General features: G+C 40.7%; 4 protein-coding genes across 5 annotated transcripts; 2 read left to right on the top strand and 2 right to left on the bottom strand.

The window, feature by feature from the left end:
- Positions 1-40: 40 nt before the first annotated feature.
- RB195_023730 (uncharacterized protein) lies at positions 41-502 on the top strand (the record flags this gene model as incomplete). The annotated part of the gene is made up of 1 exon (XM_064211258.1): positions 41-502. One exon carries the CDS (start codon positions 41-43, stop codon positions 500-502), a length of 462 nt encoding a protein of 153 aa, XP_064067139.1.
- Positions 503-626: 124 nt separating this feature from the next.
- RB195_023729 (uncharacterized protein) lies at positions 627-1,322 on the top strand (the record flags this gene model as incomplete). Its single annotated transcript, XM_064211257.1, has 1 exon — positions 627-1,322. The coding sequence occupies one exon, from the start codon at positions 627-629 to the stop codon at positions 1,320-1,322; it is 696 nt and encodes a 231-aa protein (XP_064067138.1).
- A 1,081-nt stretch (positions 1,323-2,403) lies between these two features.
- Positions 2,404-24,483, bottom strand: RB195_023727 (uncharacterized protein; the record flags this gene model as incomplete). 2 transcript variants are annotated; one of them, XM_064211254.1, is made up of 6 exons in its annotated part: positions 2,404-2,529; positions 13,503-13,609; positions 20,604-20,704; positions 23,077-23,190; positions 24,214-24,301; positions 24,345-24,483. In XM_064211254.1, the coding sequence occupies 6 exons, from the start codon at positions 24,481-24,483 to the stop codon at positions 2,404-2,406; spliced, it is 675 nt and encodes a 224-aa protein (XP_064067135.1). The 2 variants fall into 2 exon arrangements, with proteins under 2 accessions (XP_064067135.1, XP_064067136.1); XM_064211255.1 differs by lacking the exon at positions 2,404-2,529 and adding an exon at positions 13,431-13,436.
- On the bottom strand, positions 17,418-17,786 carry RB195_023728 (uncharacterized protein; the record flags this gene model as incomplete). The annotated part of the gene is made up of 1 exon (XM_064211256.1): positions 17,418-17,786. The coding sequence occupies one exon, from the start codon at positions 17,784-17,786 to the stop codon at positions 17,418-17,420; it is 369 nt and encodes a 122-aa protein (XP_064067137.1).
- Positions 24,484-24,515: the final 32 nt, after the last annotated feature.

Here is a 24,515-nt window from a genome sequence, read left to right as displayed (position 1 = left end):
TAGTCCAGGCCGATCTGGGGTAGACCAGGTGTCCATCGTCATGAAAGTGGTCGAATTGTGCGCGGTAGCTCTGTCACTCGGAGCTAGTGAACCCAGTTCTTTTTTTGTACTTCAAAACCGCTTTCAACGTTTCTCATCCTTCGACAGCCATATCCACTTGCCTCCTCACCATCTGAGGGAAGACGGACAAGTCATTACAGAGGTTCTCCCGTCCGAAATACGACATGCTATCTTGTCGATAAGAAATCGTACGGCACCCGGTCTCGACAGATTAAGACCAGAACAACTGAAGAGCCTTCCACCAGTACTCATCAACACCCTTGCGAGGCTCTTTACACGTTATCTGTCGGAATGCAAAGTTCCTAAACAGTGGAAGACCAGCAAGACCGTGTTGTTGTATAAAAAGGGAGATCCACATCCCTCGGCGGATCGACCTCGGCAACTATCGTCCAATCTGCCTACTGTCCGTCATCTACAAGCTCTTTACAATAGTGATCCTTAATAGGATTGAAAAAGTCTTGGATGAAGGATAGCCATGCGAGCAAGCAGGGTTTTGAAAAGGATTCAGCAAGATTGACCACATTCACACTGTTTCGAAACTCATCGAGGTATCACGAGAGTACAAGATGCCGATCTGTCTCACCTTCATCAACTTAAAGAAGGACTTCGACTCAGTTGAGGCGGAAGCGGTCGTGGAAGCCTTGGACAACCAGGGCGTCCCTACTCAGTACATAAAGGTACTTCGAGAGTTGTACAATAACTTCACGACCGGAATTTCGCCATTCTACAAGAACATTATCACTGACGTGAAGAGGGGGGTCCGACAGGGTGACACAATCTCACTTAAAATATTCACAGCCACCCTCGAGAACGCAATGCGAAAGTTGGAATGGGACGACATGGGAGTGAAGGTTGATCGTCGGCAGCTACAACATTTGCGCTTTGCTGATGACATCGTACTGATAACACCTAGCATCAGTCATGCGGAACGAATGCTGACCGAATTCGACGAAAAATGTGGATGCATGGGTCTTCAGCGGAACCTACAAAAAACAATGTTCATGCGGAGCGGATGGGTCTCGGATGCCCCATTCGCGCTCAACGGAACGAACATATCCGAATGCACCAGCTACGTTTATCTGGGTCGGGAAGTGAACATGATGAACGACCTGACCCCCGAGCTGGGCAGGAGGAGACGAGCGGCTTGGGGAGCGTACAAGAGCATCGAGGATGTAGTGAAGAAGACCAGGAACACCCGGCTCCGTGCTCACCTCTTCAACACCACCGTACTTCCTGCTTTGACCTATGCTTCGGAAACCTGAGCACTTCGCAAGCAGGAAGAAAACGCGGTGAGCGTCATTGAACGCGCAATTGAGAGAGTGATGCTAGGAGTATCCCGTTTCGCGCAAGTGAGGGACGGGATTCGAAGTCCTCTCCTACGTCAGCGATCGAAGATTGGAGACGCCGCCGCGTTTGCCAAGGAAAGTAAAATAAGGTGGGCCGGACACGTGATGCACTTTAACGACAACCGTTGGACCAGAGCCGTGAGCAACTGAGTTCCCCGCGATATTAGGCGCACTACAGGAAGACCGCCGACCCGATGGTCAGATTTCTTCACGAAGTCATTCAAAGAAAAATATGATGCTCTTCGTGTCCCACGCGAAAGGAGGAACCACTGGACTACTCTGGCACGCGAGCGGGGCAAATGGAAGAATTACTGGCGCCCGCTCGACCAGTTCGAAGATCAACGGGGGTCAAGGTGATCAAGGTGATCATCACTTCTGAGGTTACTGGAAATAGACATAACCATTTTTCGACTTCTCTCTGAAATCATTCAAAGTATCCAAGCAAAGATTCAAGTGCGAGGAACTAGTCTTCGAATGTTTACACCAGTAAGAGGGATGAAAATTAGTCCTTCTTTTAAACAACAGCTATAACTATATGGTTCAAGAACCCCGCATCCCGCTGTTTTTCTCTTGATATGCTCCACATTTGACACACCTATTAGAAAATAAGTAAAATTTTGCCTACTGTTTGCTGCTTCGAAAATCCCTTCTAAATATGCAACTATACATCAGCTGTATGTCAGCTACCAAAGCAGTGAATGCTGAATTTGGTTTAAAAAATCCGTCTCTTATTTTAGTTATCTTCGATGAGGTTAATTTCGGCATTTACTAGATATCTTCACTAGTTCCTTGCTTCCTCCCCCTCTTGTCTTTTGTTTTTCACATAGTTGTCTCTTCACATCGTTCATTTCGTCTCGTTCCACTTACCACCTGCAGCTGACTATCGCTGAATAGCTCTGCGATTACAATAATGTTTACAAATACGAGTGACGCATCGGACATTGACATATCTGTTACCAATTCTCAATGCTTTCTAATATTTTGTAGAGGCAAATGCTCATATGAAGCTAACACAGTCAGATCTTCCGTAAATACATGAGCTCAGAATACCTGGACCTTTTGCTCCGCCTCCAATCAACCTGCCGAGGCGGAAAATAACTGCTCTTTCATATTCTTGCACTACCTGTAATGATATGATTCATTATAAAAATAACATGAAATCCTTCTTTTCGAAATCACTTCAACTCATTCAGAAAACAAATTGGACAGGTTTCATCAAGAAAATGAACTCATTGGCATAATTTGTCTTCTTTATCTTCTCTCACCACTTATCACTTTGATATGTTTGAAAGGATCTTAGATTTCTCGACCTATGAATTTTACAATTTACAAAGAAAGTTACAATACGAAGTTACAATATCTCAAAGAGAGGGAAATCTTGAAAAGCTAATAAGCTAAGGGTGAGGTCCTATACAAATGGTTTCAAAGAATGATCGTTAACTTCCAACAAAATTCTCATATACTGGTGTTTTACAGTGAGTTTGTACAAGGAAGATAGCTTTCACTTTTTATTTTGATTTACACGAAAATCGCGCAAAGTATTTCCAGATTATCTTCGTTTGCTGAGATTTAAACAAAAGCTTGCGATTTTAACTTCAAAACAAACTTTGGCAAAGATGCTGCTGAAGCGAGTTGAAGTAGCGTCGGAGAAAATTTTCGACCCATTTGTTTCTTCTAGTACTAGGTTCGGGAAGTAGTTTGCGCCTTCTACCGTGCGATGAGCTTCTCCTAACCTCTTCCTCTTATTTTCATAGCTTTTTTTCCTTTTTTTTCGTATACTTATTCGTGAATAGAATCACGTAGTCTCAGCAAAGTTCTTTTCCATTGGTTTTTTTTTGTTTTTTTTTTTTTGCTTCTCCAAGATTTTAGTTTGTAGGGATTTAAAGTCTGGTTAGTTTCTTGTGTGATATGATTTAAGAATTTTAAGATTGAATTATTTAAAGTCTACTTAATTTCTTGTTGTACAGGAATAAAATCCTTCTCAGCCGCGTTGCTGAGGAAACCTTTTTCTCGCCAAATTGATAGTTTCTTCTAATGCCAGGTCTTCTTCTCAAAACCTTCAGTTTGTAGTACCTAATTGGATTTCTGTCCCACTTTTATTGCAGATACGCATAGTTAGCCCCTTCTAGTATGGACTTTGGAATTTCACTACTATTATATCACGATTATAAGAACGCTTATCATACACAGTTACATGAAGACATAGAGAAGAAGTTCCATTCTTACAAACAAAAGGACCATTGCAACAAAATGAAAATCTGTAGGTTCGAGGAATGGAATATTGAGATCAGGTGTAATCTAATTGATTTATTGCACGATCTTGGCAACGAATATGTTGGCGAAATAGCGGAACAGTTATGCAGAGGTATCGAGGAGTACATGAATAGCAAGGGTGAAAGGATAAAGGATAAAGTTTCTGACGTCAATCAATCCGCTTGGGATGCGTTCCCACGTTCACTTCAATTCAGAATCGTTTGAGGTTTACGAACGTGTAACTGGCTTATACAATGACTTGCGGTGGATAGCCGATGTGTCAAGTCAGTGCTTTTATCCTCCCAGACAAGTCTGCTACCAATTTATCGACCTCAGAGGGACGAAAGGATTGGTGAGCACTATTCGAACCTACGATCGATCGTGCAGTAAGCGGAACCTCTGACCGCTACACTACACCTGCTCTTAATGGCAAGGATAAGACACCGGAATTCACATGTCTAAGCGACAGAGCAAAAAAGCACGGCGGAACCACTTCTGAAATCTGCGCTAAGATCTGCACAGGAAGCTGAAATTTTGGTTCGGAAATCGCTGGAAGCATTACGGATTTACACCAAAAATCCTAAGATGAATCGCAAGGAAAGAAGAATGCTTCTCGGCTACGCAAAACTACATCTCGACTCGTGCTCTTTCTTTCGCTCTCGTGATCGAGTCAGTCAGTAGTTACTACTAGGTTTCTCTTATCTGAGGTGAGGATATGGTTTAGTCGTTATGTAAACGATCGGAAAATAGGCGTAGAGTTTTGTTTGTCTTGTTGGGGAAAAAATGCGATCGTTAAATCGTAGAATAAATCGCTCATTTCAGGCTCTGAAGATGCCGATTCTGCAAGAAGTCAACTAATTGAGTGAGTTAGCAACCTCGTGGTTAGCTTGCCCTAAATGTAAAAAATCATATCAGATTCACTTGCAAAAGGTATGGGTTCGATGTTACCAAACAACTCTTTTTTCGCAATTCTTGACCCTCTGGCTTTTAAGCGCACTCTATTCTGAATACAATGATTAAACACTGTGTGAATGTACCGTAGCTCTATTTTTTTCAAATATAATTGTGTCAATGTTGCAAGAGAAAATTGGAAATATCGCCTATGGATGGCGCGAGATGCTGGGCGGACTATTCTGGTAAACGTCTGTACAATGTTCGGAGGTGAAATTTCGAACCTCACAGGTTCAATCGAATTTGACATCAGTCGATTGATGATTTCATCGCTAGTAAAACTCTTCACCACTTCACTTATAGAAGTATTTTGCAACAACCACGGGAATCGGCTTTTATGAAAACAGGAAAATTTACTTCTCATTTGGGCTTCCTGAAACCCGCCTTCAACTCTCGCAATACGTTGCTTCTCGTATCTTTGAAAAAAGGCGAGTGTAAAAAAGTATCAAGTTTCTAGACTCAAACATTCAGCACAGGTCGCTGGCAGCTGCTCAATTCGAGTAAACGATGTAAACGAACAAAGTTGATCTCGATAAAGTCACGTATTTTTCAGAACAGAACATTAGCAAGTGGGATTCAGCCGAAAATAAATACTTCTTTGATAGGATCCCACACTATATCTTTTATATCTGGGAAATCAATCCTTCAAATCAACTTGAAATGTGCCACTTCCGCCAGATTCTAGAAATCCTCAACCCTCTAATATACGTGTGAACGACGTGCCAAAATGTTCATGATAACGTATGATTTACGAAACTGCCTGCGCTGCGCGTTCTGATTCCGTGTAAATTTAACATTGATCCAAATAGATTAGTATAAAGAGGCCACTCGACGCGTAATTCAGAAACTTGAAGGGGTTCCACGAATCTAACGTGGTGAGGGAATTCACGGGAAATGCTAGAGGTACGGTTGTAGATGGCACGATCTGAGATGGTACCGTTCATCTCACCCTAGTCGTCGCAAAACGGCGTGGAAAACCCCGTTTATCACGACGATTTCAGTTGTAACGCGGCCACTTTGTCCACGCACCGCGTCCACGTGCGAGCGATCAAAGATCAGTGATGTGTTCTCGCAGCGTATTCAAGTGGAACCAATGAATAGGCTGCTGAGAGGACCGGAACGTGTACACAGATTAGCATTCTAATGCACCTCGCAGGAACTGAAGCGTTCTCACGTCATTTTTTGCGACGATTAAGGAGGAAAGAACGGAACCACACGGGACCTCGCAATCTACAACTCCATCTCTAACTTTTCCCGCCGGCTCAACAATTACGGTTCATAGTTTGCGGAAATATTGTGTTATCCAGTGGTACGCTAGTTCCTCAGCAACGCAACCGAAGCGGCACCTAATAGTGCATCAGCGTAGTTCATGCTAGCATGCTTTAGCTCTTCGAGTCAATTGACTGGAAACCTTTGGACCGCCTTCTATTCATATATCTGAATCTGTTAGGAAGTATCACTCTTTTATTTGTTGTCTCAATCACAAATTATTTACGTCGGCTCTATCTTTACACAAGATTTTAGGTTCTTTGTTCCATTATCATTATTCCGTTCCTTCGTTGTGTTTTGAATTTGAACCTGAATACGATGAAATTTTTGTCGCTGATTATTTTGCGCTAACCAGGGAACTCTTCCAGGTCACTACTTGATACATTGCATAGGTACATTTAGAGACACCTAACTTTTTCGAATGTCAGTAAATAGAGGACACTACATAGGAAGACAAACATGCAAAAAATGTTAACTTCTTTTAGGAGCGTGACACATTTATACATTTATGCATCATTTATGCATTTATACATTTATATTTGATAGAATAAATTCTTATAAAATATTTAACTCTAATACTATTAGAGCATTATCACGTAATGAAAACACAAACCTGAAATATACTCCTATAAGAATAATTTATAAATATAACAAAACAGTTTCTAGCCTAGTTTTCAACTATCACAACATAATAAAACAACTTGATAATGATTTGATTATTAAACTTATTTGAACCATGTATTTGTGTTAATCCTCTATATATATATCATATATTAATGAATTTCATAATCACATTATTACTGGAGATATTAACATAATAAAAGAAGATAACCTAAGGTACTTACTACAAAAAGGGACTAAGTACAGGAATAAAATAGACTAATAAAATTAACATTATCAATGCCTATAACAAAACAGTTGAAAATGTTATCAAAATTTTCAAAAGAAAATATAATACTTTAGAGGTAAATTTAATTAAAATACGCAAGCAATTTAAAATAGAATTTAGAAAAAGATTTAAGCCACTTTTTAATAGATACAATTTAGAAGGGAATTTAGAAAGTATACCAATTGAAATACTTAAAACATACCAAAAAAATTTAGTTTTTTGTCCTTTAGATAAAGCTAGTAATAATTATGGAATAATTTGTAAAAAAATATCATATTAATATACTAATGAATGAAATGGGGCTTCATTACGACATTTCCAGAAACATCTTGATATATAATAATACAAATAAAGTCTATGAATATCTTCTTCAAAGTAATAAAAATGCAATAATATTAAAACATAAGTTCTTCTGCTTAAAAAATAAATTAAAAATTATTGAAAATGGGACTCTACCGAACATTTACGCTATTCCTAAACTACATAAAAATCCTATTAAGTTTAGATACATTACTGGCGCACAGAAGAGTAGTCTTAAACCTTTATCTGTTGAACTACTTATAGTTTTCAAGTATCTTAAGAGACACTTCATTAACTACAATAGTATCATTAACAGTAGAAATCATACTATTAAAACATATTGGTCAATTGATAACATTAATATTTCGCAAGATCTTGTCAATATCAAAGGTAGTAATTCGAAAGTTTTTTCAGCAGATTTTACGGATATGTTTACTAATTCGAAACATGCAGTTGTTCTTAATAATATTATTGAATTTTTAAATCTATGTTTCAAAAACGCTATTTTAACGCTACGTTTGAAGAGTATTAAAATCTGATCTTACACCTATATGCCGCCGATACCGACTACAATTAAAAAAACATTTTCCAAGTGTTAGTTGTTCTAGTCCAAAAGATAACATGGAATGCCAAGATAAAAATCATTATACTGATAGAGACCATTACGCTTATCATGTAAACAGCTGTTATTTAAGCAGTTGTCTGTATGCACATATGTAATTTCTGAAGCAATAATCTAGCAAACATGATGAGAGCAACTCACAACTCTGGGAGTGCACATACGTTGGTGTAGATTAGCGTGAAGGGTTACACATATAATCGTCACTCCCATGAACGAATTACTTTCTGACAAAATCGCTTTGAATTTTGTTACACGATGCTTCAGCACCATTACCCTTGCTAATTCACATTTCTTGTGCCGCTGCACCAACTACGTTCCATTTCCGTTTCCCCGACGTTTTCCTGACGCACTAACCCAACGCCGCAGGACTCCGTTGCTTTTGCAGCGCTGAATGACCCATCTGCATCCATCTCACTGCCTTCTGGAATTCGTGACACACGTGACAGAATAAGGCCGTTGTTATATAAATATCGTTATATTTACAGTTCTTGTTATGTTATAGTATAGCAATAAAACAGTTTCGTTGGATTCAATAGACATTAACAGCGAACTCTATCAGGACAGTATCTGACCTAAAGGTGAAACCGTGTCAAAACTAATGTGCAGGATACATGCAGAGAATGGGAGCCAGCTGCCCAAATGAGCGTTCTATAACCGAAAACGTTGAGGGGGAGTGAGTAAAATGATATAAGCATTAATAATGAAGCGTGTTATCAAAAATGATTTAAGCCGCTTATGGCATAACATCATGGCATGTATGTTGTCGGATGTCCAAACACGAGGAATGACATAGAGTTGAACATCTGAATCTAGTGGATAGGGTAGAAAACCAAACAAGACCTGGAGGAAAATGAAATAAAGGAACAGGAGAGAATTTCTTTTTGGAGTCTAAATGATATCGGAAGAGAGTGTCAGTCACCAGTTTGCATGTATCGAGGCATTGCATACCGTCGAAATCCGGTGTTAAGTAATAACACAAAAAAAAAACACGTAGCAGGAATAAATGCCAAAAATCGACATAATGGAGCGACCAAACCAAGAAGTAATCATATATAGATTCTACAATCCACAAGGCTACAGTACTATCAATTTTGACCGCATGCTTAAATAACGAGCCTATTTTGTTTGCCTCACTTTTAACCCTTTTCCCCCTTTTCTATTCAAACCTCATTTGGGCAGCAGGCTTCCATACTCTACATGTAACCTACACATAAGTTCTGATATGGTTTCATTTCTGGATCAGATATTGTCCTGACAGAGCTCGCTGGTAAGTACTATTGATTTCAACATGTTTCAAATATAATTGTACAGTAAATTGCGCCATGCTAACAAGTATAAGTAGGTCCAGCGCCAAGCATTGGGGTTTTCCCATCGGAGGGGAGGTCGTGAAGGGAGGGGTTGCAAGCAAAGGGGGTCGTAAGAAATATGTTGTGAATTGAGTATAGCATGATAACCAGCACAAAAGTAATCAAACTAGTAATTAAATAATTACACAATTATACATCACAAAATACCACAACAAATAATATTAAATGATTATATAGACTACAAATATTATATTTAGTTTCAGGCGTAGAACAGTAAAATGGAAGCATCAACATTTCGTTTTGAAAATGTATAACGCGCTGACAATGTAACAACTTCTAGAAAATGAAGAATTTAATTCTACGTAGTCTAAGACAGTTTAAATGTGAATTTAACAAAATTTACGACCAAAAAAGCTCAGATTCTGTGCACATTATTAGGTCTGGGAGGGCGCGAATAACTTCGTCATAAGAGTACCAAGAGAAAAAGTCTAGGTAGTTTTAAAGAGAAAAAAGTTTGATTGGAAAACGGCCGCATCGGTGTTTTCTTCTATCTCCCAGTCTTTTTGGAATTTTGATGGGACAGAGATGGGAAAAATGGCATTTTTACGATCTTTGTCCCATCAAAAATTTGGAGAAACGGTGAGGTTCTGGGGAACCGTTGATGCAGCACCTGATCCAAGGGAGGAAATCCTCGGCAAAACATACTCGAAGATTTGCTAATTTGCTTCGCAATAAGTTACTCCGAGTTATAAAATTTTATTCAAAATCACACTTTTCGGCGCGTGAGCGGAAATTGGGATTTTCACTTTTCCCATTGCGAAAAAATGGGATGACGTTTTAAAAAATCACCAATATATTCAAATAGAAAGCCTGAGAGAACAACTTTGTGCGAAATTTCTCCTTTCGTCGGATCGTCTGGGTTTCTCAAAATTTAGATAGGACAAATCCAAGAAACAGTCGGAAAATTTTTAATTATATCCCCTCAAAATTCAAAAAAAGTAGAACGCAAAAAACAGCAGTGTGACTGTTTTTTTAATGGCAAACCTTCCTCTCTCAAAAACTACCTGAACTTTTTCTTTTGGTCCTCTTATGACGAAGTTATTAGTGACCTCCCAGACCTAAAAATGTGCACAGAATCTGAGCCTTTCTGGTCATCAAGTTCTGTTAAATTCACTTTTAAACTACTTTAGACTGCTTAAAATTAAATTCTTCGTTTTTAGAAGTTGCTTCAAGTTTTTATCTCTTCTGCAAAAATTTGCCTGAGCTGGGAGTCGAACCTACGTGGTCTCATTATTACATTGTCAGTACATTGAGCATTGTCAAAACGAAATGTTGATGCTTCCATTTTACTGTCCTACGCCTGAAACTAAATATAATATTTGTAGCTTATGTAATCATTTAATGTTATTTATTGTGATATTTTGTAATGTATAATTGTGTAATTATTTAATTACTAGTTTGATTACTTTTGTGCTGGTTATCATGCTATACTCAATTCACAACATATTTCTTACGACCCCCTTTGCTTGCAACCCCTCCCTTCACGACCTCCCTCCCGATGGGAAAACCCCAATGCTTGGCGCTGGACCTACTTATACTTGTTAGCATGGCGCAATTTGTATCTGTAGGGACAAAATGTTAATTTTTTCGCTTTTTTTTTTCTCTTCGTCTCTCTGTGATTCGACCTATGCACTTGACTGTCCTATTTTTCCTCGTATTATATGCTTTAGTCAGAATTTGAAGCTAACTCATAGATTTTAGAATAGAAAAAGAATAGAGCAAAAATGAAAATTCTTCAATACCAGTATTTCAACAGCATTTCAGCAAATTTGCGTCTTCTAGTAAATGGTATTTCTTCGGTTCTGTCAGCTCGATTCTCACATTTGCCATTTGTTCCTCGGCCAATTTTCGACTTTTCGAAACACATGAAATTTCCAATATATTGAATTAGCAGCAATCGAGAACTGTCGCAGGAACAGAAACCTCAAACGATTTTGAATTGAAGTGAAGTGGTGCATCCCAAGGTAAGTGATTAAGGCCAGACACTTTATCTTTCATACTTTAAGTAGGTGGTAGTGATGAGCGTAAAGTTCATTCAGTTCGCCGCGTTCAGTTTAGTTCGCCGCTTTTTCCTATGCACCCTGTCGAGATGTGAACTTACACATTGAAGAAATACATTTGTCCAAATTGTAATTCAGTTTTCTTTTCGTTTTCTTCGGAAGAGAACACACAAATGGAGCAGTCATTACAACATTCACGTTGATATTACGTCGAACATTAAATAAATACTGAGGCGTTAAACTGCGTCTGCTGCTGACGAAAGTTGGTTTTTTTTTACCTGTCTTGTATTACAAGTCTTCCTAGTAGTCTCTGTTTGCAGACATTCGACAAGGTAGTAATTCGAACACACATTATAACCAGCACTGCATCAACTGAATTAAAAGCAGTGTATCATGAAGCTGACTATGTTGGGTTTCCTGTGAGCAAATATGAAATTCGGGGTGTAAATCGCGAAAATGGGTGTAGCCCCGCTCAATTCCCCCCAATCGTGCAGAAAAATGGCGCGTGAAATGGCTTCCTGAAATGGTCTGTTCCTAAGAAGCACATTTAGATCGTGTCACCCTTGTACACGCTAACGTTGCTTTAGCAGCCTAATCATTGGTTTTACTTCAGTAAATGGATGAGGAGACCTATTTGATTTTCGCGTAAGGATGCCGCATTCTAACGTATCTCGCAAGGAAAAACGCCGTTTTTGAGGAGACTTCGGGAAATTGAGCGAACCCACGCTCATACTCGTAATCTACATCCCGAACTCTATGTTTGTCCACAAAAGCCCGAACATCGTCAATTTCGTGATACGCTGCCTATAAGAGGTTACATACTCTTGCATTCCTGAAGACAGACACTACAACAAGTTATCTCAATCTAAAAAAGAATCAACCCTGACAAAGGTAGCTGCACCTATGATAGCGACGCAAGGTTGAATCTTAGCGTAGTTTATGGGGTTTAGTAGGCGTAAGACATGCGCTAAACAAAAACTATTGACAGTGCTGACATGCATACATACAGTAGTTTGAGAAAGAAAACATACCGTTTACTTATCCGCTCTGGTTTTCATTACCGAATTGCTTGGATAAAACTTGGAATACATTGTAACTATAGTTTGAAGCAGCACATCAGGGTCTGGATAGTCCATTTTCGAAAACAGTTGGATTTTCCAAGATAAGTAATGCAGTCGGCGTGTTGTGTCAGGCTGACGCATTGTATGTATCTTCTGTGAAGGCGCACTTATCACTATAGCCCTTTTTGGTCCCTCTTCTCTGCTTCCTAGCCTAAGTGAAGGTTCCCCGTGAGGAGCTAAAGGATTAAGAAGGGCCACTGGATTGTGTGATGGTATTGTAGAGGAGGTAAACAGTGAGTGGAATGGATGGAGAAGTGTCGGGAAATGGAAAGACCGGAGTAAACAAAATGTACCAAAATGTACAGGTCGAGCTTAGTGGCTAATGTCGTATAGCCCACTAAACTTTTAGTCTCTGCTAACAGCGTTGGTTTCTCCGCATGGAATCAATAAAGGAAGAAAAATTAAGGTAAAACCCATGCAAGAGAAACTGCAACAAAAATTCTATCATGTAGATAAGATGGGATCACTAAAGTGAAATCCTGGGTAAAGATGGAACTCACGCAAACAACCTCTAGAACTATAGTCAGGTCAAAACGACATGAATCACGAGTGTAGTTACAGTGCATTTGCGTACACGCTCGAAACGGCGCGGTGGAGGCAACAGTTGGTGTCGAGGTGGGACCGTCGCAAACTGCAGCGATGGGTGGGGCCAGCAAGTGCTTCACCACGCTCCTAACCGCTGTGCTCCACCGAAGCGCCTCGAGAGAAGCCACGTTCGCAGTTGCGTACGTGCTCCATGTCGTGTTGATTCTACTATACAATGATGGATAACTACTACAGATCTTCTTCACTAGAGTGATTACAGCCAGTTAGTTGTGAGACTACGTTTCGCATTTCTACGTAGCTGACAGGAAGCTAAACGCGGAACAGAAGAGACTTTATGCTTACCCTTGGACTCTTCCTGTGCCTGGATGTAGTCATACTATTCGTGCATATTACACTTCAGTGTGGACAAAAGACTGCAATTAATCAAGCGACTAGAAGGTGCGTGGTGCTCGGTTTGGTGTCGCCTCCACCAAACAAGCTCCAACTTCCCACTCCGAGAAGCAACCTGCTCTTGTAGTCTCAAACCCGTGGGAGAAGAGACCAACATGGATTTCAAAAATAAACTATTAACACAGTGGAGAGAGGCCGTAATTGACCTGGTTACTCACCTTTAGAAATGAGAGTGCAGCTGAGTGTCCCCGCCCCCAACTACATTTTATCCAAGAACAACATTGTCTGTAGCTCATGCCGAAAAAGGAACACGAACTTAGACCTAATTATGATCATTAAAAAAGGTTCATGAGTGTCTGAAATATTTTTAAAAGCCAACATAACCCACCTTTATACAGAAGCAAATAGAAACCGGAAACGACACAAAGACACAAAGCCACGAAATGAACATAAAGATCCAACCGCAGAATCCAAGACCAGCATCGTACGATTCAGCTCAAATGGTTGAGGATTATTCAAAAAGTGAGCCATTATTTAGCGTTATGCTTTTTACACTAAAACAATATAGAAAGATAGTGCCCATAAGGAACGGTGAAAGAAAAGAAATAATACGTTGTCTGTGCAAAATTACACTTTTAAAGGACTTCTTTCTCAATGTGTTTTCTTTTATTTCTTAATAGGACTGCAATCAGAAATAATTTAGCTGAAATAAAAATCCACGTTTCCATGCAACTTTCAAAAACGACAAACTGGACACGTATGAAGAACGATCAAAGTTAGGCAGTGTACTTATGTTTCATCATACTATGGTGCAGTACACTAATTTGTCCGTCCAGATTTTCACAAACGCCCAAGGATCATGCGTATATCATACTTGGATAAATTGAACCAATTTTCAGCACAATATGTTCAGGTATCGGCCATCCGTCAAAGTTTTACACAGTAAATCGACTAGGCAAAAGATCTGGATATAAATTGCAACTAAACTTGCGAGATAACACTTAAATGAAGGGTCGGAGAAGCATGCAAAGATGAGGAGTGAGACAAGGTGAAGAAGATGTAGACGTTTTCTGGGGCGATAGTTGAGCTCTTTCCTTCGTAACGTTTCGAAGTGGATGTAATATGGTTCTTGAAAGTTATCGACGTTTCTAATTATGAGTATATACATATATAAGCCATAGATGAAGCACTCCGGGAAAGATCGAGATTAAGATTTTTCCAGATTTTCAGCGCAACTTGGCAAATTAGAGCTTATGAAAAATGAACGACGAAATCTGTTTAAGAGGGTAATTGAGGGTGTTTGTTAAGAATATTGGTGCCTAGTAAACAGTGCTTTAATGCAGTTACCAACACCATTGTTATATCATCGACATATCGAACAAGATTTTCTCCACAGATAGTGGAAAATTGCCAGTTGTGTTTTCTCTACACGCTGATCACGACTTCTTCAAATGCCGAGAAACACTCGAACTTTTCGACGTTTTTAAGGACTTCTCCTGACTTAATTGTTGTGTTTATTAGGCATTTATATGCGAATTCTCGCGTACACTCAAAGATCATTTGTACCTCAAAATTATGTAATTATGCCGATTAATTGCGTAGCTCGCCATTGTCGCTTTCTAGCCATTTCGCTACACCGCACATTGCACTGGCGGAATATCAAATGTGGCATGCAACTGCATTTTTAATGCCTTTATAAACCTAACGAAACTTTAGCCGCAGCAAAGAAAGGGGATGGATGCAGAAGTACTTCGATCTATACTGGATGCACAAGTAAGGCAGTAACAGAAGGCCCTGGATGCAGGCATGGGTCACATGGAGCTAATATTTCCCAATATGATCATGACACTCCGTGTCGCCCTGCTACCACTACCGAGTTCGTCGTCAACTCCCGGCCATAAATCTAGAGTTCAACCACGCGTTCGATCTGTGGTGCAACCGATACGAATACGTCATTTCCAAGGATGGGTCTAACTTTGGAGATGCAGCAAAAGGCTACCTCACCTTTTTGAAGCTGGAAGCTCGATTCCATCACTCACGCACTTACAAACCACATTCTACTCAAAAAGATTCCAGGACACAGGACACAGTGCGTCAGTCTTCAACCGTACACTTATCGCTATACTTATCCGTCCGTGTTCTGGACTGGTCTAAATACGACATGAAATGACCGAGATCAACGACATCACACCAAAGAACACCAGCCGCATCTATCGATAAGCACAAACAAGGAAACAAGGAACAGTGTGCGGATGCGTTTGTTTGGACTCGACTAAATCGCACAACATTCGGATCACTAACTGAACGACGCATTCATAATATTTGCGCCTAGGTCTCTATTATTTTAATCGTTTACCTTTTGAAGTGAAGCCAGCACTTAGTATTTTCCAGCAACATATGGACACAATCTTTGCTGGACTGGTGGAACTGTTACCCGCCTCGATGACATCTTCATCAATGGTCCTGCTGACAAACGCAATACACCTTTCAAAACCGTCTTCCAGAGAGCTCAGAAATGGGGATTTCGTGTTCCTCTCAAGAAATGGTTCTTTCTTCAGACTTAAATCAATCTTTTAGGGATCTGTGATTAATTCTCATGGTCGCCGCTCCAGTAATGCAAAGATTGAGGTACCTGTGATTGAGGTACCCCATCCGGTGGTACCTCAGAAGTTAACTACGCGCCTTTCTATGTCTCCCCAACATCTACTGTATTCGTCAAAAATGTGCACAATCCTTCCGCTCCGTTGCTATGCCTTGATGCGGAAGCAGGAAATTTCCTTCAACCGCATCAAGGCAACGGCCAATTTGGATCTTCTCCTTCTGCACTTCGATCCTAGCCTACAAATCATCGTTCCGCCAGACGCCTCCAACGATAAGAGCTGAACAGTCCTGTCTCATCAACTTCCGTCTCTATCGATGGGCTATAACCCTACTCATTTATAGCCTCACTATTGAGTACGTCAACACTAGCGACTTCGGACCACTGACCGCATTATCACGACTCATCTCATCAGAACCGTCGGAGCCTGAAGACTACGTGTTTGTTACTGACCATGCTAAGCGCTGTGCTCAACGTGGAATTCACCGACAATTGCAACCATTTTCCTGTATGCTCTGGAGCCACTGAGACCACCACAATTGTGGATCACCTTTCCAGATAGGTGATCAACAACATCCGTGACAGGCATTCGCCTAATGTCGACCGAAACTTTCCACTTTGACGCTACTACAATCGTCAAAACACGCCACTAGCTGTGAAAGACAGTCTTCTGATTGCAAGTTGCATCGTGGTCCCCCAAAATTACTTCAATATCAATGTCACTTTACAGAGCTGATCAGAGACGGAAAAGGATGCAGATCTCAGCATGTCTATTGGCTGACCCTCGATGCTGACATTGGACTGTTCGTCAGAAACTGTCTTAGATGAGCAGTAGCTGGCAAGGATTTCATCAAGTATGAGCGACATTTCTGGTCGAAGCCGACAGCTTCATGTATATGACTACATGCTGGCCTCGTCGGACCCCTCGAAGGACACTAACTTCTCATTATTGTGGATGCCTAATCGAAGTGCCTTAAAATCATCCGAATAGTTTCAATATGAACATCCGCAGCTACCACCTTCTTGAAGAAGATTTTCGCGCGGTTTGGAAGTTTACAAACAAACACGCTCGTCACAAACACTGGTACATAGTTTAGACTGACATCGTCCCACGAATTCTGCCGTTCTTGTAAAATTACGTTCCACCCGCACAACAGTGGACAAGCCGAAGAATTTGTGGACGCTTTCAAGAGAGGACTCTCAATGCTGAAAGGGAACAAAACGGCAATCGAAGCTCTCCAGACTTTTTTATGGCTTATAAATGCCAATGGCATGCGCGTTTGGACCGAATTACCTCTCACCTGCCAAAAATGTTCTGGTACACTGTACACGAACAGGACTAGACCTGATAATTTCGCCATCAGAATTCGAAATAGGACTATGAAACGCCAACATAATGGCTTACTTCAACCGCAACCATGGTGCATGCCGAAGAGCAGCTGGTTGCCTGATTCATCATGCGACGAACCGCAAGCTCCATCACCTGTGTATCACTTGTACTCCCGTTGTTTATGGATTTGCTCGAACGGCTAGCAGTAATACTTCCAGTTTTCCCAATCGCGTGCAAGTGTTGCCCAGTGGCATCTGTTCTCCCTAGGGATTCCTAAAACGTTGTACTTTTTTTGAAGGACTTCGTAAGGAAGACGGACCATTGGGTCTTCGGTCTTCCTGCGCTGCGTTTGATGCCGCATGGTAACCAGTCGCTTACGGCTCTGGTCCAACGATTGTTGTTAAAACGCGTAATTTTGCTTTTATGGGGATGTGTAGGAGCATCTCTGATCTTTGACCTTTGACGTAGGAGTGAACTTCAAATCCTTCTTTCACTTGCGTGAAGCGGGATACTTCTAGCATTACTCTCTCAATTCGGCGTTCAATGACCCTCACCGCACTTTCTTCTTCCTTGGGAAGCGTCCAGGTTTCTGAAGCATAGGTCAAAGCAGGAAGTATGACAGTGATGGATAGGTGAGCACGAAAGCGAGTGTTCCTGGTCTTCTTCACTACTACTCGATGCTCTTGTATGTTCCCCAATCCACTCGTTTCCTCCTGCCCAGCAGGAGTCATGTCGTTCATCATGTTAATTCAGATATTAGAGTTAGATATACATAGCTAGAGAATTCGGATATATTCTTTCCTTAAGCGTGAATGGGGCATCAGAAACTCATCTGTTCCTCATAAACATCGTTTTGTCTTGATCCAGCTAAAGACCGATCTTTTTACACGTTTCATCAAAGTCTCCCATCAATCCATTCCGCAGCAGGAAGTACAGTAAAAACAAGGACTCCATCTCCTGAACCCATCTGCTTCTCAAGGCAGGCACAAGGGACGCGCCACATAGCCTCACGACTAACATGGTGAGATCCCTCGAATGAAGGATGTCCGTGAAAGGGGGGAGTGTAGCGCGGGTCGCCGCATGGTTGTTCAGAACCGCCCCAGTTCAAACTGAGCCTTTCATACCTCCGCGGTCGATAAATTTTTACCAGAATTGTTTGGAAGGATAAAAACACTGACTTGATCAGCGGCTGGTCCCTGTAAGCCATTGTATAGGCCAACACGCGTTCCAAAACCTCAATGATTACAAATTGCAGTAAAGTGTGTTGGCGCATCCGAAGTGGATTCATACGCCAGAGTTTTTGTCTTGGAAGTTCCATATATCCCGTTATATATATATATATATATATTTATATATATAAGGATAAAAGTGTCTGGCGTTAATCAATATGGACCCCGGAAAGATTAAAGGCTTGGTAAGCACGGATTCGAACCTCCGATCGATCGTGCAGGCAACGGAATCCCTAACCCATCTACGCTACACCCGACCTTTATATGTGTACCAAAGTCCAGCTAAAGCCGGATTTCAGGCTTTCTAGGTGTTTGCTTCGCTCGCCTTCACCGATGAATAAGAAATAACAGTGTCACCCGTCTCACGCAATTTTACCGCGTTGGAGCTCCAGTGCACCAAACCGACGCCATGATATCCGTCTCCCTCTCTTTTTGGAATTTCTTGAATGAGACACACACATACACAGACGCACACACGTGGCAGAATAAGCCCGCTATGAATACAGTATGATAGTTTGCAAATTTGGAATATACATTCACATAAAAGTTTACTTATCCTCGCTAACATATGAGAGAAACTAACCTGCCTTATCAGAGCCAACATCGATGACTACATAACTTTGGACAATGGATAAAAGGTAGAGTGCTCGCCTGGCATGGTGATGATTCGGCGCGTCAGCGGTGTAGAGTTTTGCATCATTGTGGAATATTTTCATGACACACAGACATACACACACACATACACACGTGGACTAAGCGCGCTATTATATAGCATAGTATATATATATGTATATATATATATATAAAATATATAAAAGGCTGGTATATATCGTGATATATATGCATATATATCATGATCATGCTATATAATAAGTCTTAGTCTGTGTGTGTATGTGTGCGTGTATGCGTTTGTCTGTGTGTCACGAAAATACTCCATAATGATGCAAAACTCTTCACGAGTGAGGTACCGAACCATCACCATACACTTGATAGGCGAACACTCTACCTTTTCACCGTCGTCCGAAGACATGCCGTGATGTATGTTGTCTTTGATAAGGCAAGATAGTTTTTCTCATATGTTAGTGAGCGTAAATATACTTTTATGTGAATGTATACTTCCAAATTTCTGAACTAGAATGCTATATAATGTGTGTACGTCTGTGTATGTGTGTGTGTCTCAGTCAAGAAATTCCAAAACGAGAGGGAGACGGATACCATGGCATCAGCTTGGTGCGCTGGAGCTCCAACACGGTAAAATTTGGTGAGACGGGTCCCACGGAGTCGGAATGGTGCGTCGGTGCCAGAATGTTATAGAGTGAGGAGAGACGGTTTCCAGTGCGTCAGATTGGTGAGCGAGAGCCCCACCGCAGTAGAATAGGTATCTACGGTTCCTTCGCATATATGCTTCCCAGTTGCCAACATCCTTTCTTCAAAAGAGGAAACACACGTACTAACAGCTGCTTAAATACAATACATAGTAGCCAACAGTTTCGCGATCTCACGTAGAACGTTATTTTTATCACTACGATAGTGATATTCACGTCATTTCATGTTAGCACATCGTTCTTTGCTAATAGTCGAGAGCGGAGGAAACTCACACTTCGAATAATGTTTCCAAAAAATGTTTGTGGAGATTTGAAAGAAACAGTGATGTTAAATCAAGTTCTATTGTTCTCCAAGTATACATTCGACGCGTTTAGGGAAAAGCCATAAGATATTTCTTTTATGCTTAAATTTTCGGGTAAAAAAAAAATTGAAGAAAGCGTTGACTGAAAAAACAATTCTAAGTTTACAAGAATGTCGCTACTGTTATTTCTTATTGATAGGTGAAGGTGAGCGAAGCGAACACCAAAAAAAAAAGAATTCATAAACCTCAAACAATCCCCCCCCCCCCTTCACAAGGATTGATCAACGCTGTGCATTCATCTTTTTAAGATGAAAGATTTAATTGCCGTAGGGTATACTGATTCGTGTATATGCTCCACCTATGTTATATAAATAGTCTTTTTCTACTCCGACAGTCCAAGCACTTCCCTTAAGTGCTCGTCCTTTCGCCTACTTCTGTAACACTGTATTCGTTTTGCAAGTAAACTTCCAGCATAACTGCACGGCTGCAGCAAGCACCTTCAAATTTTTCCTTTCACATATATTTATTTGATGACCCAATGTTTTACAGACACATATTGCTTCTTCACATTGATATTTATTTTTAAAGAAAATTATATCAGTACGAGAGGCCGGCAAAGCTGGCCGCTGGCCGCGCTGATTTAGGCATAAATACAGAATATAGGTGCGAATACGGTGCTGCTGGTATGAAATGTTTTTACTTACGATTCATATGCTTGGGGTAGTAGCTAAGTTTCAGTTGAGCGAGAGATTGCCTCCTTGCTTCTCTTTCTTCCTTTGCAAATATGATTGGGTTTAATGTGAACCTGAAATGAAAAGCTTTGTATTTTGTAAGGTCTCAATTTTCTGGCACTCTCATGGCAGACAACCACAATCTACTACTCCGTATAGCCATTACCCGCCTGAAACCCGTACCACCCCAGATTCTTGGGGTGATGCCTTTGAGGGAGCGAGGACGATTGACGATGTTCCTGGAACATACCGGCTTTTTTCATTTTGCGAAATAAAAGTCATTATGCAGCCGATAGTCTCTTCCTTTACAGAGATCTGAGACAACAGCATAGGAGATCCGTAAAGGATCTAAAGGATCTCCTACTGACGGCGTCTGACTTCGGTGTATTGTTTTCCAACTAGTGACTTCTACATCATTGTTAAAAAGGATTTTTGAAATTGTCTCAGAATGGACTCAAAACTTTCTCAAATGCAACTTGCTCTACCGTAAGCTGTGCGTACAATCTGTGTTTTCGGTCACCACAAAAGACACCAACTAAAAATTAAGAACGACAATGCTTTTGCAGTCGCATGTTCCCAAAGATTTCCAAGTTTTCTGAAGGAGCTAAGTATTCTTGCATGGAAGGAATCGATTTCTTTCTATGCAAGAACAACAGATATTAGATCGGTGACTTATTTTTCTACACACACCCCCTTCAGAATTTCATAGTTTCTTGACCACACGTTGATCGTCCGTTGGTGTTTTCACCATGAGCGTCTATCACAATGTTCCATCCTTCCAGGAGGATTGAATTTCCCTGGAACCAGAAGCTGGGGCTGAAACTCAAAGATTTACTCAACAGCGTCCCTGAGGTCAGTGGAAGAGCTGAACTGTTTTTGATTCAGTTAATGCAATGCATAAGGGCTAGAAACTAATGGTGATCTGAGGGGCGTGGTCAGGGGAACTGGGTGAATAGGGAACCGTTACTCAATCAAGGCCCGGCCGCATGTTCCTACGGCACATCGTCGCCAACCTGTCCATTGAAATTTTCTCATGAAAATTTCAACGAGAATTATGATGTAAGACGATCTCAAGTTTGTAATACTACCGGAGACAAGAGATATCCCAACGTGAAATATGAAGGAAAGATGTATCTAAAAGCTGCTAATTATGTACATGAAAATTTCCGTTGAAAACAGCTTTTAAGAGTAACAGAGATGAGGATTACCGATATTGTGAAAAAAGGACACATTAAAAGGGTAGAAAGTGACGAAAAGCTGTCGCACGAATAGAAAACACGTCGTTACTGCGTGACAATACCGCACTATGGCACAACAATTCCACACGGTTGGACAGGGACCCGCCCCACTCCATTTTATAGTTTTCTGGCGTCGACGCAGGAATCGTACGTCGTGGGACCGACCCGTCGCTCCCCTTTCTAGCGCTCTGCGACACACACACACACACACACACACACACACACACACACACACACACACACACACACACACACACACACACACACACACACACACACACACACACACACACACACACACACACACACACACACACACACACACAGAGCTATGACGGTGAGTCTCCACTACATACACTCCTTCACTAATTGCTCACGTAAGGCATGATAGGAGGCATGCTCAAAAATATACGGAGCCTCTCTACCCGCTGCCACCTCAAACGATTCTGAAATGAAGTGATCGCGTTGGCGCACCCAGCGCGGACTCATTAACACTAGACCAGCTGCATTGTACATTTTTTACAATGTGGTTTTGTAAAAAGAATGAACCTCCATCAACCATACGTGGGACCCAGCTAACACACCATTCGTTTCAGTACTTCGTTAATTCTATGGGGAATAAGCAAAACCGGATTGAATTATGTTGAATAGACTTCTGTTATCCTTAATCTCCTTTAAAATTACAAAGTGAAGTAGCACGGTATTTTGATGTTTGTATGTTCTTTGTAGAGAAGCACATCGTAGCAGTTGTGATTCGAATATATCTTCGCATCTTCGATGCGCCCAGTGAGGCATACAGACTCTCGATAAACACGGGCCACTTTTTGATAACATAAATCACAACACTCAAGTCACCAAGCGAAAAAATCGGGATTAGCTTAGGAAACGTTGAATTAAGTTCCGGAAATTTGAGAGAATTAACGAATGAATTTTTGTACTAATGCAGACTATAGACTGAAGCAATAATCAATACATGGCATCAAAAGAAAGTAAGGGGTGACATGTACTGGTGACATATTTCCTTAGCAAAAAACTATGCGCTAATTACTAGCGCATGAAAAAGTTGTTCAAGGTCTCAAAAAGAGTCCTAAATTCAGAAATGTCTTTGCTGCAGAGACACAGCATTTGCATCGCATACAATTCTTCATTTTTCTTTTAACATTTGCATTAGTACTATATGCATTGCAATACAATTTATTTTAACGTACCTCCTCCCCATTCGTCCTCGAGTCGATCCAGTTGGTACTGCAATTTGTATATTACCATCATCATCATTTTCCATCAATCTCCCACTTTCATCTGAAGCTGCTTCAGCGGAATCTCTAGAAACTGAAAACGGCCTTGCATATGTTAGACCAATATGTTAACATAATCATACTTAGTATAATCATGTTGCGATAGTGCTTTTTTTGTTTAAAGAAATTTATTCTATACAATGGATGATGAAGTTCGGAATAGTTGGCACAATGTTAGGAAAAATCAGCTTATTCATGAAGCAGTTAATTCGCTTTTCAACAAGTATAGTAAGAAGCTGACATAGTGACAGACAAAAGTTTAGCTTCTTTTTTCCTTGAGTTCTTGTTTTTATTTACTTTATTTTTAATTTTCAATTTTTAAAATTTTTAATTTTTTTTTGACTTAATCTAGTACGCGTAATCAAAAATGATGCTAGTAATACTACTCGTTTTAAAAACGAGGAAATTGCAGAAAGAAAGTTCATCGAAAGTCGAACCTTGCTCAAGGAGAGTTAGCAATTTCAGACTTTCTGGAAATGGCGTACGAAAATTCCACAGCTTTCGGTTCTTGAATTTTTTTTCCATTACTTTGCGTTCTGTTTTGCTGCTTCACGATGTCTTACACTTTAATAACAAATTTCTCTGTTTTACATACAGGTAAAAAGCAAGAAGTTGTTCTAAATGAACATGAACTAATTATCAGAGTCGTTCAGTCTTCGGTCTTTAATATGTGGCCAATTAAAGAAAACCACGAAAAGAATTGATATCAAACTCTCAAAGAAGCAATATATACTTAGCAATTCGCGTTTAACCAGTCAATGTTGAATGGAGTGGCTAAACTTTCAACGATTTCCGTATATCTCCCAGGACTGTCCAACAACGCTTATCTGCTGCCGGATTGTTTGGTGGAAGACCCTTTAAGGAACTGTTGGCTTAATCTTGACTTAATCGACGGGCTGATGTCATCGCCTGACGCGATTACCCGCATCTTCGCCGAGGTGTACCGTCCTTGAAAATAGCTCTGCCCAACCTTCTCGATATTCTGCGAGAGCTTGCGCAGAATCAATCCATTCGTCGCTATTCCATATTCTGCGAAACCTTACGCCTCACCTGAACTGCCTATCCACGCCGAGTACCCTCACGTCCTCTTTCACCATCTCAGTCCAATACGTTTTCTCTGTAGCGATTTTTGATGGCACTGCAACATGTTAATATCTTCCACGTGTCATCTGCCGGTATACCATTTTCCGCGTAAAGATCCTCATTGTGGCATACTCTAGGCCAAAAGTAGCCAAGCAGCCGCCTAAGCAGCTTTCGTTCCGTGCAATCAAGCCTCTTTATCACCGTAGATGGTGGTGCCCAAGCCTGCGATCCGTACATCATGATAGGGCGAATTGCGGATAGGTTGACTC

The sequence above is a fragment of the Necator americanus genome, chromosome X, assembly GCF_031761385.1.
Source record: "Necator americanus strain Aroian chromosome X, whole genome shotgun sequence".
Classification (NCBI taxonomy): domain Eukaryota; kingdom Metazoa; phylum Nematoda; class Chromadorea; order Rhabditida; family Ancylostomatidae; genus Necator; species Necator americanus.
Note: the sequence above shows the minus strand (reverse complement) of the source record. Positions and strands in the feature narration are given on the sequence as shown.